At 41.7% G+C, this 14,158-nt stretch overlaps 1 protein-coding gene across 1 annotated transcript in view; it reads right to left on the bottom strand.

The window, feature by feature from the left end:
- ZC3HAV1 (zinc finger CCCH-type containing, antiviral 1) overlaps positions 1 to 14,158 on the bottom strand; it is a 62,767-nt gene that overhangs the window by 39,294 nt on the left and 9,315 nt on the right. Inside the window, exon 2 of the mRNA XM_059933251.1 lies at positions 1,373 to 1,508. Within this exon, the coding sequence (XP_059789234.1) occupies positions 1,373 to 1,508 (136 nt within the window). The remainder of the gene's footprint in view (positions 1 to 1,372; positions 1,509 to 14,158) is intronic.

Genomic DNA, 14,158 nt, shown 5'->3' with positions numbered 1-14,158 from the left:
TTCCCCGACCAGGGATCAAACCCGAGTCCCCTGCGTTGGAAGGCGGATTCTTAACCACTGGACCACCAGGAAAGTCCCCACCTTTACTTATCTTAATCTCGGTGCCTTCCACGCATTCCACTTGAGTCTTCCATTATGTTTCTGTGCCTCTCTTTCAGTGTGAGGCTAACTTCTCTACACAAGGGTTTTTCTCAGGTCAGATACCATTCTTTAAAAAGCATCCTCTGATTTTCAAGTCAATAGTCCTGTGTGGATGAAACTGTTAATTATCTGCCATTGTCCTTACCTTTCTTCTAATAATAGAAGCTTCCAAGTTTTAGCTGGACAGCTAGCTACCCAGCCAGAAACTACATTTCCCAGCCTCCCTTCTACCTAAATGTGATCATGTGATAAGTTCTGGCGAATGAGATGGAGCAGATGCGCTTTTTACAATGTCCAAGTCGCATCTTTTAAAAAAGAAAGCTGCTTGCCTTTCACTTACTCCCTCTCTACATTCCTGTTGGTTAGAAAATGATGACAGTGAGAAGAGTCTCCTTGTACCTGGAGGAGGAAGCCACATGTTAAAAGAGAACAGAGATTATCTACTGGTCCAATAATAGAATGGATATTTTATATATAAGATAATAAGGCTGACCTACTGGCCTGAGTCCCTGCATGACATCGTGGAATCTAGCTGCCTGACCATCGGATACCTAGCTGCCTACATCTGGGCAAGACCAAAAGTCAGTGAACTATTTCTGTGAAGGATCAAATGGTAAATAGTTTAGGCTTTGCATGCCATTCAGTCTCTGTTGCAAATACTCAACTCACTCTTGTATGAGAAAGCGACAATAGACAATATATAAATGAATAGGGGTGGCTGTGTTCCAGTTAAACTACAAAAACAGGCAGGTGGGATTTGGCCCATGGACCATGGTTTAATGACCCCCGATCCAGACTGTCAAGTGATAGAGAAACAAAGTAATATTTTATTTGAATCACTGCACTTTGAGGTCTCTTTTTTCCAATAACTTAGCCTCAGCCAATACACCCTGTCATCTTCCAAAACCTCGCCTCAAAGCCCACCTCTTCCAGGAGGTCACTCGGATGTAAGGCATCACTTAGTCCTACTGCTATTTCTTCAGATCACACTGGCTCGCACAGGGTTCCCTGGCAGCCTAGCGGAGGAAGCATTCCAGACTCAAATTCTTGTAAAACTTCAAATAGGAAGGAAATTGTTGGAAGCTCTCAGATAACTCAGCAACAATCACCTGTTGGCCGCCACCTGCAGGCCCTGGTGCTCAGTTTTCTCTGCTCCCATTCCAACACACCCACGATGCCACGCTGCCGACAGCACTCTCCCCGCTTTTCAAACTAAGGAATTAGAACTTACCTCTGGCATAAAAAAAGGGTCATTTTGGAGAAGGAGCACTGCTAACTCCTCTTTGTTCAGTCCAGAGAGTGCATGATTTTTCAGGACCTTGAAGTTATCTTCTGAGAGAATCTCATGAGAATATTTGCATAAATTCCTGGAAATAAATGACAATGGTCAGTGTTTCCACTTCACAGAAAGTAAAGAAAAAGCAATCATCCAGGGAACTTTCAATGAAAATCAATGCCCATATCCTTTGGTAACTAATACAGGTTGGTCCTGCTTCAAGAGTACACTTTAAAAATATAAATTGATGAAACACCTAGATGGGAAAAGGGAGTATGGGGATTTTTTTCACAAATTATACACTTGTATACTTTATTTATTTATGTATTTATTTTTGGCTGCGTTGGGTCTTCGTTGCTGCCCGCAGGCTCTCTCTAGTTGCGGCGAGCAGGGGCACTCTTCGTTGCGGTACGCAGGCTTCTCATTGCAGTGGCTTCTCTTGTTGCTGAGCACGGGCTCTAGGCGCACAGGTTTCAATAGTTGTGGTGCGTGGGCTTCAGTGGCTGTGGCGCGCGGGCTCTACAGCGCAGGCTCAGTAGTTGTGGCACATGGGCTTAGTTGCTCTGCAGCATATGGGATCTTCCCCAGCCAGGGCTTGAACCTGTGTCCCCTGCATTGGCAGGTGGATTCCCAACCACTGCGCCACCAGGGAAGCCCCGCACATGTATACTTTAAATTATTGCAATACTTCTTCAAACAATGTCTCCTCCAGTATACATTAATAATGTAGGACAAGGAAAAAATGGCAAAGAAACTGATACAAATTTAGTGGAAATGACTGCCCATTGAGAGACAAAGAATAATTAGGATAACACATCTATGGACTGACAATAAAATCAATGAGAAAAGAGAATTCCATTGATCAAACTAAATTAGATGAAATTGTTCCTTGCTTTCTCTCTTCTATGCCTTACATACCAATGTATACCTATATGATTTGTGACTACAAAAGAATGGAACAAGCTCATAATTGTATATTTCAAACAACTCTACAAAGAAAGAGATAAAAATCCTCTTCACTTTAAGACTGATGATTTAGGTCTGATAGTACTTTCTATGATGATGGAATTGTTCTATAATCCGAGCTTCCTAAAATGTAAGCCATACATGACTAATGAACACTTGAAATATAGGTAATAAGACTTAAGAAACTAAATGTTCTATTTTACTTTACTTTAATTAATTTAAATTTGAATAGCCACACATGACTAGTGGCTACCGTACTGCAGGGCAGAGATTTAAATCTTTGCTGTTCAAAATGTGGCGGGAGAACCAGCAGCTTCCCCATTATCTGGGAGCTTGTCACAAATTTAGAATGTCAGGCCCCACCCAAGTTCTACTGAATCAAAATCCGCCTTTCAACAAGATCCCCAAATGATTTAATCACACTGAAGTCCCACAAGCACTGACTTAGACCATTGAGAAACCCAGACAGTACTGATGTTTTCATTAGACAAACATAATGTGACAGTTATCAATGTTGAGCTAACAAACTCGTTCTACCTCTTCACTTACATGCGCTCCCTATAATATCGCCAACATCCTCAGATTTATGGTTTTAACAGTTGCTAATACGATGCGAACTTAATATTTTCTGGTTTGCTCAACCATTATCAAATTGTCAGGAGGTTAGGTAATGGCCAGATTTTCACTACGTTACAACCTTTGTACAAACAACCTTTCTTCTTTTACATTATTTCTTGAGGTTTATTCCTTTGAGAGTATTGCCTCAAAGGACACAATCAGTTTCCCTGCAGCTTCTGTTTCATTTTGATCTCCTGCTCTCCAGAAAACATACCAGCAATCTGAGAGCATGTCTATTTCCCCGCCAGCACATTAACATAGAGTTTTATCACTTTTGCTCCTTCAGTAAGTAGGAAATAGACTTATGGGGGACTTCCCTGGTGGTCAAGCAGTTAAGACTCTGTGCTCTCAATGCAGGGGGCCCAGGTTCGATCCCTGGTCAGGGAACTAGATCCCGCATGCCACATGGTGCAGCCAAAAAAAAAAAAAAAAAGAAAAGAAAAGGAATAGACATGCTTTTAATTTGCACTTTAATTATTAGCAAGACTGAAATATTCCCAAATGTAGGCTTGATGCTTGCATATCCTCTTATAGTATTTGTTCATATCTTTTAACTGTTTATCTAGTGGAGAATGGGTACTAACCTACAGATTTATAACTGTTCTTTATATTTTTTAATACTAATCTTTGCCAGCCTTGTGTATTTCAAATAGTTTTGCATTTTTCCCTTTTGATCAAGAACTTATTAAGGTTGTTGTTCAACAATCTGATTGCTGTTCTATACAATCAGATCCTTCCAATTCGTCATTCGTAATTTAGCCCACTGTTTTAATACTTGAGAAATGAATTCCTCCACCACAGCTGGATAACTATACCATTTTGTTTCACCTTTAAAAGAGATATTTTCAACTTTAATTCTTTAAAATATCTGGAGCTTATTTTGACAACCAGCATCAGAGGAGGACAGAAGTGCTTTATATCAACTTTTCTCAATAACGTCTATTAAATTGGGCTCCTTTCTTACTATTTTGTTATAGAGGACTATTGTTTGTTAACTTTTTAGCAAATTTAGAACTATTGGAATCCTTATTACATTTTTATCAATCTACTGTTCTACTTTGAATCCAATACCATACACCTGAAATGTCCTTTGCACTGTATTTTAAATATTAACAGAATAATTTATCCTATTATTGGCTTATTCCTTTTCAAAAATCTCTTTAGTGTGCTTAACTATTATTTCCTCTATAGAAATTTTATTCTGGCTTTGTCACTTTCCACAAAAGATCATATTGAGAATCTAATTTGTGTTAACGCCATACATTAGATTGGATATTATGTCATCTTAACTACATTAAATCTTCTGATTCTGGAACAGAAAATATCTCTTCATTTATTCAAGTCTTATTCTATTTTTCTTACTGAGAGTTAAAATGTTTCTTTTAATCGTTCTCTCATTTCCCAAATATTAAACATGAATCAGTTGCCACGATGATGTTTTAGTTGTTTGTCACTGGTAAACAGAAATGCGAATGACTGCAAAATTATCTTACTGAAATTGACACTGATTTTTTAAATGTAAACATCTACATAAAAGTTATTCTCGAGTCAGCTCTACCCACCACCAGAGCCTCCCATCAAGCCTCTTAGATAGCCTCAACCACCAGAGGGCAGACAACAGAAGCAAGAAAAACTATAATCCTGCAGCCTGTGGACCAAAAACCACAGTTACAGAAAGATAGAGAAGATGAAAAGGCAGAGGGCTATGTACCAGATGAAGGAACAAGAAAAAACCCCAGAAAAACAACTAAATGAAGTGGAGATAGGCAACCTTCCAGAAAAAGAATTCAGAATAATGATAGTGAAGATGATCCAGGACCTTGGAATAAGAATGGAGGCAAAGATTGAGAAGATGCAAGAAATGATTAACAAAGACCTAGAAGAATTAAAGAACAAACAAACAGAGATGACCAATACAATAACTGAAATGAAAACTACACTAGAAGGAATCAATAGCAGAATAACTGAGGCAGAAGAACGGATAAGTGACCTGGAAGACAGAATGATGGAATTCACTGCTGCGGAACAGACTAAAGAAAAAAGAATGAAAAGAAATGAAGACAGCCTAAGAGACCTCTGGAACAACATTAAACGCAACAACATTCGCATTATAGGGGTCCCAGAAGGAGAAGAGAGAGAGAAAGGACCAGAGAAAATATTTGAAGAGATTATAGTCGAAAACTTCCCTAACGTGGGAAAGGAAATAGCCACCCAAGTCCAGGAAGCACAGAGAGTCCCATACAGGATAAACCCAAGGAGAAACACGCCGAGACACATAGTAATCAAAGTGGCAAAAATTAAAGACAAAGAAAAATTATTGAAAGCAGCAAGGGAAAAACGACAAATAACATACAAGGGAACTCCAATAAGGTTAACAGCTGATTTCTCAGCAGAAACTGCAAGCCAGAAGGGAGTGGCATGATATACTTAAAGTGATGAAAGGGAAGAACCTACAACCAAGATTACTCTACCCGGCAAGGATCTCATTTAGATTTGATGGAGAAATATAACGTCATGTATATAGGAGGGGGCATGAGATAAATGGAGCCATATATATATATAAAATGCATATTGTATGTTGTATGTTTTGTGTTATATATTAAATGTATCTGGGTTTTGGGTAGTCATTTGTAACCCAGGAAAGGAATCAAGAATTATTGTAGACCTCCTTAAGTGAAGGCAAGAGCAGTGGCTATAAATGTCAGTTTACAGGGTTATAGTCAGGAAGACATTAAAAACAATCAGAAAATGTTATAATCCTTTGGGAATAACAACAAATAAGTTTAAAAGTAGAATACTTTGTATAGTCTTGGTAATACCTAAGGAAGGTCCTGAGAAGGGTAAATAAATTACCCTGGAAATGTAAGCAGTACTATAGACTTTTTGTTTGTTTTGTTTTTTTTAAGCTCTAGAGAGCCTGAAAGTTGATGGAATAGTGTGTATCAAAAAACTGTAAAATATGCATACCCTTTTATTCACTAATCTCATATATAGGATGTTAGCCTGTGAAAATCGTAAAACGGGTACAAGATATGTAGCCATTAAGATACTCCACTCAGCCTTGTTTATACAAGTGAAAATTGGGACAACCTAAATATCCACCTGTAGTAAATTGGTCAAATAAATTATGGTTTGTTTGTTCAAAAGGATTCTATTCAAACATTTAAAATTATGTTTTAAATTAATCAACACAAAAATGTTTGTGGTACAGTGAAATTCTGATAAAATGGTTTTTTGCAATCTGAAAAAAAAAAAAAAAAAAAGTTATTCTCTAAGAATTAATCTTTAAAAGCCACTATTCAAATAGTGACTTTTAATAGTCCCACACTATTCACGCTGTCTGCGTGTAAGGCATTTCTGAAGCACTCTAGAATTGCTTTCTTTTTTTTTTTTTTTTTAAATAAATTTTATTTATTTGTGTATATATGTATGTATGTATGTATGTATTGGCTGTGTCGGGTCTTCCTTGCTGCGCGCGGGCTTTCTCTAGTTGTGGCGAGCGGGGGCTACTCTTCGTTGTGGTGCTCAGGCTTCTAATTGCGGTGGCTTCTTTTGTTGCGGAGCACGCGCTCTAGGCACGCAGGCTTCAGTAGTTGTGGCGCATGGGCTCTAGAGCACAGGCTCAGTAGTTGTGGCGCACGGGCTTAGTTGCTCCGCGGCATGTGGGAATCTTCCCGGATCAGGGCTCGAACCCGTGTCTCCTGCATTGGCAAGCGGATTCTTAACCACTGCGCCATCAGGGAAGCCCTAGAATTGCCTTCTTATCTAGCCGTGGGACCTCATGAGAAAAATCAGAATCAACAACCACGGCAGCCACTGCCCAAGCCCTTAAAACCCAGCCAGCCCTCCCACGCACCCTGCTTCATGCACAATTCAAGGGCAGCTGGTCAGGCTCTGGCGACAGCCTGTATCTTAGCCGTTTTCTCAGGCGTGCTCTCTCCTGGCTTTCTCTACCAGGAGTTCAGGCTTCTAGTGTGTGTCTGGCACTCCTTGATAAAGCTGACCTCAGCTCTCTGCTTGCTCCTGGGGTCTGTCCTTTCAGATAACTGCTGCTGACCTCAGCCACCACAACCCAGAGCCCTCGGCGGCTGGGCTGGGACGCCCACCTTATCACTCCTCCAACCACCACGGGAGGGGCGAAGAGTCTGTGAAGAGACTCTACAGCAGGAAGGGGACCAGCCTCCAGCCCAAAGCAGGAAATCCCTCCATTAGAGCTTTACCAGATACGTGCGAGCTTCATTACCTCACAAGGCATCTCACTCCACCGGGTACTGCCGTTAACGATCCTCTTGATATGGAACAGAAAATGACCTTGTTGAAACACCCTGCTGCTAGGCAGGTTCTACCCTCTGGCTCGGAGATATCTGACAACTGGGAGGAATTAAGAACCTTTCTTCCCTTTGAGCTCCAGTCCAAACATTGTGATCACAGAGCCAAGACTATGGTACCTCTCCTGTGGCCAGATTAGGGTCACAGATGAGGACCCAGTCCCTCTCCAGGTCCCAGCAAGATACAGCATCGGTCATATCTGTCCTCTGCCTGTTCTGTCCTAGCCAAGGAGCAGTGGGGCACTTCCAAGGTCCTGGAAGTCAACATTTCCTCTAAATAACTAAAGGCAGCCAGACAAGTCTAATAAGAACCCCTCTTCCTGGAGCCCTGAGTGTCCAGGCTTTGCCAAGCTCACCCAAGACACTCATGCCTGTAGGAAGAGCCCGCCCAGCACACACTGCGCTGGCTGGGTCCTTGACGTTGCCCGCCTGAGGGCCCAGATCGCTTTTCATTTCTCATCTCCATCCTCAGGCAAACAATAAATGACAGAAACTGTTGCTTAGGGACTTCCCCGGTGGTTCAAGGGTTAAGACTCCATGCTTCCACTGCAAGGGTGCGGGTTTGATCCCTGATTGGGGAACTAAGATCCTGCATGCCACATGGCGAGGCCAAAAAAAAAAAAAAAGAAACTGTTTCCTATGGTTGGCATTGCGGAGACAAGTTTGGCAGCAGCAATCATCATGGTCAGGGCTTGATGGAGATCATGTTCAGGTTTAAGATGCAGAAGCTTCCTTCTCACTTTCTTCTGATCACTCTGTCCCAGCTCCAGGTCCCTAGTATTCGCTAGGAGGATTTAGCCAGGAAATAGTGTGAAAGTCTCCCAAGGCCTCTTGGGGGTTCTCAAAGCCAGTGGTTCTGAAAGTGAGGTCCCCTGATCAGCATCACCTTGGAGGTTGTCAGAAATGCAGATTCTCAGGCCCCATCCCAGACCTGCTGGGTGAGTCTCAACCTTCTAGCTCACATCAGAATCATCTAGAGGGTTTGTTAGAACCCAGATTGCTGGGGCCCACCCCCAGAGTTTCTGATCAGTAGGTCCGGGGTGAGGGCTGAGAATCTGCATTTCTGACAAGCTCCCAGGTGATGCCACCGCTGCCGGTCCGATGAGCACACTTGGAGCAAGGATGCTGAAGGCTACCTTCTTCAGCAAAGAATAATGGGCTGGGCAGAAGGCTGATTCACAGCCACAGGGACTCCCCGCCTCCCGGCACAGAAAAGAGCTTGCCCACAAACCACTATGAACCACCCAGGGGAAAACAAGTGCTTGCAGAATGCTGCCTGCACTTGGAGCAGATAAACTTCAAACAGCGTGAGCTGGGATAAGAGGTGATAACTTTAAAAAAAAAAAAGAGCGAAGATGGCCTTGGAAGAGGCAGGAATGTCTCTCAGGAATCTCAAGCCAAAAAGCCTAAAAACAAATGACCTTTTCACTCTTCTCTTCCAGTCACAGAACAAAATGTTACTTCAACCCTGGCAATAAACGCTTCCCCAACCACAGATGAAGTCTAGCCTGCAGAGAGGGTCTCATCCCTGGTTACACATAATAATCAACCGGGGAGGGCTTAGAAATACCTAAGCCTGGGCCACACCCTCAGAGACTGATTTAATTTGACAGGACGTGAGACCCCAGATGATTCCAATGTGCAGTCCAGGCTGGGATTGCTGGCTGGGCCTGTCAGATGAAATTCTAAGCTAGGTTCCTGAACTAGATACTCACACATGTGAACTCTAGCACTTCACAGGTCAGCAAACATAGGGCCAACCCTGGGCTCCACAATCAGACCAACGGTAAAAAGATAACCTTAAGGAGAGTCTTGTTTCTTGACAGTCATTTGTATCAAAATACCCCTTCTCTTCTCCTACTCACCTGCTCTGTTCCCCAACACCTCATGTGGGAGGGTGGACAAAATCAAAGAGCTGGTCAGTTTGTATAGAAGACAGGAAATAGCTCATCGTGATTCAAGCCAGGCAAAAAAGGAACCAGGATGTGTGAAAGATAAAATCTAGAGAACACTCATCTAAAGAATAAAACGTCACCAATCAAAACCAACCCTGAAAAGTATTAGTCATGAGACTCCTATCCTCTATATGTTTGTACTTCTGACGTTCCAGATTAAATTGCCAGTTACTAGAGGCAGGGATGGTTCACTGAATCTGGAACCCCTAGTCAGATGGGGGAGAACCAGAGGAGACCAGCAGAGAGCACAGGAACAGGATAAGGAACAATGTCAGGGAAGAGAAAGGGTGGAGCCGAAGAAATCGACCTGCTTTAACCACAACTGTATTACCCAGAACACATTACGCGCAAAGAAGAGGACGCCCCCTGACTGCTGACCGTGATTAGCCCCAGGTGCAGATGGCCGAGGGCCCCGGCCAGGCGAGGAGAATGCAGCTGGTAGGCTGCAAGACTCTGGGCTGCAGGAGGCAACAAGAGGGGACCAGGCCCGCTGAGGATGGGAGACGTGGCGGGCCGAGGAACTGATTGTAACCTATAACTGTACCAAGAGTAAGGCAAACAATGCAGGTGCCACAATATTGTAGACAATCTCCCCAGTTTGACTTATTTCTCTGGTCCTTTTAATCAGTGGTTCTCAAACTCTGCTGCCCATTAGAACTACCCGGGGACTTTTTAAAAACCCTGATGCCCAAGTCATACCCTATACCAATTAAATCAGAATGTCCAAGGGTAGGAGTTGGGCAACAGTATTTTTAAAAGACTCCTCAAGTGATTCCAGTGTGCAGCAAAAGTTTGGGACCATGGCCCTAAGTCCACATCAGGACTGAGAAAAAGCACAGGAAGTGAAGAGAGTGAAGGGCAGGAGATGACGCAGGGCATGCGGGATCTTAGTTCCCCAACTAGGGATCGAACCCCTGCCTCCTGTATTGGAAGCGTGGAGTCCTAACCACTGGACCGCCAGGGAATTCCCACCAAAATCTTGATTAGAGACAGTAGGTCACACAAGGCTCCTCTCCTTGAACACGCCTCTTCTCCCTCTGCCACACTTCCCAACATAAATCCCTTTGGAAGTTAAGAAGAATATTAAAGAAGACTAGGGAGAAAGATGAATTAACTGGTTAATGGTGTTTGAGGATTCTTTCAGTGAGAAAGGGGCAGAAGCTTCTAGAATAGCCTACTTTTGGTGACACAATAAATATTTGTTGACGTAGTGGGTAGAATGTCTGAGGTTTCCTGTATGTCTTGTGGTTCTATCATATAAGAGTAAGAGACATGTCACCCTAACCTTGGAGGAATGCAACAGTTTTTTCATCATTTGCTCACTCAGCACTAAAGAATGCATTTCTCTTTGACTCCCTCAAACTCTAAAGCCACATAAAACTTGCATTTGCAATCTGCCAGGAAGCGCATCTGCAGATACTGTTTCTGAAAGTGTGGTTCCTGAACCCCTGCAAAAGAATCTTCAGGGTGATGGTTAAACACAAATTCCAAGGCCCCCATTCATCCCTTCTGAACCAGAATTTCTGTTGTGTGATTAGGAATCCACATTTTAATAAGCTCTCCCCACGTGATTCAGATATACATCAAAGCCTGAGAAGTATTGCTCCAAAGCTGGGTACCTACTATACCACAGGGGCAACCCAAAATCGACCCATCAAGGTGTGGGAAAAAAATGTTACAACTCTTTATATTTATTTTGTATCTAAGAAAGTAAAAAATTATTGCCTGGGCTGAAAGAGGTGAAGGATTAGGGAGGATTACTTGGTTAATTTAGAAGGGGCATAAGAGAACCTTTAGGACTGATGAAAATTTTCTGTATCTTGATCATGATGATGGTTACATGGGTATATCCATTTGTTACGACTCTCCAAAGATTCTTCAAACTGTACGCTTTAAATGGGTATATTTTATTGTATGTAAATCATACCTCAAAAGTTGATTTTAAAGTTCTTTTAAAAGGTAACAAATTAATAAATATTTAATACACAAAGTAAGAGTTATACATCATACGGTTTTTAAATAAATAGATACATAATAGGAGTACATGCTGAAAATGTTCTCTAATGACAGGGGTGAGGAATCAAAATGTTTGGAAACTACTTCCCCAGATGACCTCTCTTAACCTGAAGCTCTGAATTGGTCTGAAACATTCTTTTTTTTTTTTTTTTTCTGGCCACGAGGCACGTGGGATGGAACCCATGCCCCCTGCAGTGGAAGCGTGGGGTCTTAACCACTGGACCGCCAGGGAAGTCGCTGGTCTGAAACATCTTAAAATCTCTTCTTAGTGGGGAAGCATTAAAAGATCATAAATTAGGTCTCCACTTTCTTCTCTCAGACTGAGTCTAACTCTGGTGTCCCAATTTGGTTAAATTGGTTTCTCAATGGACTTGAAATCCTAGGTTCTTCTAGATTCTTTTACTCCTTTTCCACCACCATCTTGGGGCCTTTGTCAGTTCCAAAGTAGCCTGTAGGTAAAGATCACAGACACCAGTTTGGAAATAAATGTGATCAGGAGCAGTAATCAAATCAGAAACTTTTTATGGACAGAAAACAAATCTATACTTATTTTAAATCTTTAATTCTGCCATCTCCACAATATGTAAAAAGTAGAAAATATTTTATCAGATGCTTATTTGTCACTTATTTAAGATTGTTTATCATGATTCACAGTATCACTTATTAAGTTTCTTAGTTTAATTTTTGCAGAAGGCTGCAGAAATTGAAAGTCAAATTTGATCAAATTCAAATAAATATGAAGCAAATCTGAAAGGAGAGCAAAAATTCACAAATGATTCTTATGGGGCACACACCCCTTCGTGCTGTGACGTCACAGAAAGCAGCATGTCCCTAAGGCCATCAGCCTGACAAGGAGACTCCATGGACACAGCACAATCAGGAACAAAGGAGACGTCCAAGAAGACTCCTCCTGGGTAAATACACCCCCTCAAATGACACGCAACATGCAAGAGTAAAAGGCAAGCCTTGAACACATATGCTAAGTGAAAGAAGCCAAACACGATGGGACAAATACTGGATGATTCCATTTAGAGGGAACATCCAGAATAGGCAAATCCATGCAGACAGAAAGAAGACTAGAGGTTGCCAGGGGCTGGGTAGAAGGAATAATGAGGAGTGCCTGTGGATGGGTGTGGGGCCTCTTCTGGGGATGATGAAAATGTTCTGGAACAAGACAGTGGTGATGGTTGCACAGCGTCATGAATGTACTTATTGCCATTGAACTGTACACTTTATGATAAAAGATTAAATATAGTAAAGGCAATTATAGACAAAGAGTGCTAAGAGGACAGAAAGAGAAAAATGCAAACAGAAGCAACAAGTAAGAATTAGACACCACATAAGACAAACTTGAAAAACAAGCACTGGGAACTCCCTGGCAGTCCAGTGGTTAGGACTCTGCACTTTCACTGCCAAGGGCCTGGGTTCGATCCCTGGTTGGGGAAATAAGATCCCACAAGCTGCCTGGCACAGCCAAAAATAAATAAATAAATAAATATAACAAGCATTATGCTGCAGCAATTTTTTTTTGGATCTGTCTCCTAAAGTAAAGGAAATAAAAGCAAAAATAAACAAATGGGACCTAATTAAACGTAAAAACTTTTGAACAGCAAAGGAAACCGTCAACAAAATGAAAAGACAACCTACTGAATGGGAGAAAATATTTGCAAATGATATGACCAATAAGGGATTAATATCCAACATATATAAACAGCTCATAGAACTCAACATCAAAAAACAAAACAAAACCCAAACAACTCAATTAAAAAATGGGCAGAACTGAATAGACATTTTTCCAAAGAGGAAATGCAGATGGCCAATAGGCACATGAAAAGATGTTGAACATCGCTAATCATCAGGGAAATGCAAATCAAAACCACAATGAGATACCACCTCACACCTGTCAGAATGGTTTTTAAAAAGAACACAAATAACAAATGTTGGTGTCAAAGTGGAGAAAATGGAACCCTCGTACACTGTTAGTGAGAATGTACATTGGTACAGCCACTGTGGAAAACAGTATGGAGGTCTCTCAAAAAACTAAAAATAAAACTACCACATGATCCAACAATTCCACTACTGGGTATATATCTGACAAAAACAAAAACACTAATTTGAAAAGATACATGCACCCCAATGTTCACAGCAGCATTATTTACAATTGCCAAGATATGGAAGCAACCGAAGTGTCCATCAACAGATAAATGGGTAAAGATGTAGAATATATACAGAATAGAATACTACTCAGCAATAAAAAAGAATGAAATTTTGCCATTTGCAGCAACATAGATGGGCTTGGAGGGCATTATGCTAAGTGAAATAAGTCAGACGGAAAAGACAAATACTCTATTATATCACTTATATGTGGAATCTAAAAAATACAACAAACTAGTGAATATAACAAAAAAGAAGCAAACTCACAGATATAGAGAACAAACCAATGGTTGCCGTTGGTCAGGGGGAGAATATAGAGGTGGGGGAGTAGGAGGTACAAACTATTGGGTTTAAGACAGGCTCAAGGATGTACTGTACAACACAGGGAATACAGCCAATATTTTGCAGTAACTATCAATGGAAAATAACTTTAAAAATTGTATAAAAAAAATTTTTTTTAACTTTTTAAACAAGCGTCACGACTTAAAAGGGCCAGAGACCAAGAATATATAAAGAATTAAAACCACAGTTGGAGGAGGGGGGGTGGGGTGGGGGCTTCCCTGGTGGTGCAGTGGTTGAGAATCTGCCTGCCAATGCAGGGGACACGGGTTCGAGCCCTGGTCTGGGAGGATCCCACATGCCGCGGAGCAACTGGGCCCGTGAGCCACAACTACTGAGCCTGCGCGTCTGGAGCCTGTGCTCCG

Source organism: Balaenoptera ricei, chromosome 9, assembly GCF_028023285.1.
Source record: "Balaenoptera ricei isolate mBalRic1 chromosome 9, mBalRic1.hap2, whole genome shotgun sequence".
Taxonomy (NCBI): domain Eukaryota; kingdom Metazoa; phylum Chordata; class Mammalia; order Artiodactyla; family Balaenopteridae; genus Balaenoptera; species Balaenoptera ricei.
This window is presented reverse-complemented; position numbering and strand designations above follow the sequence as displayed.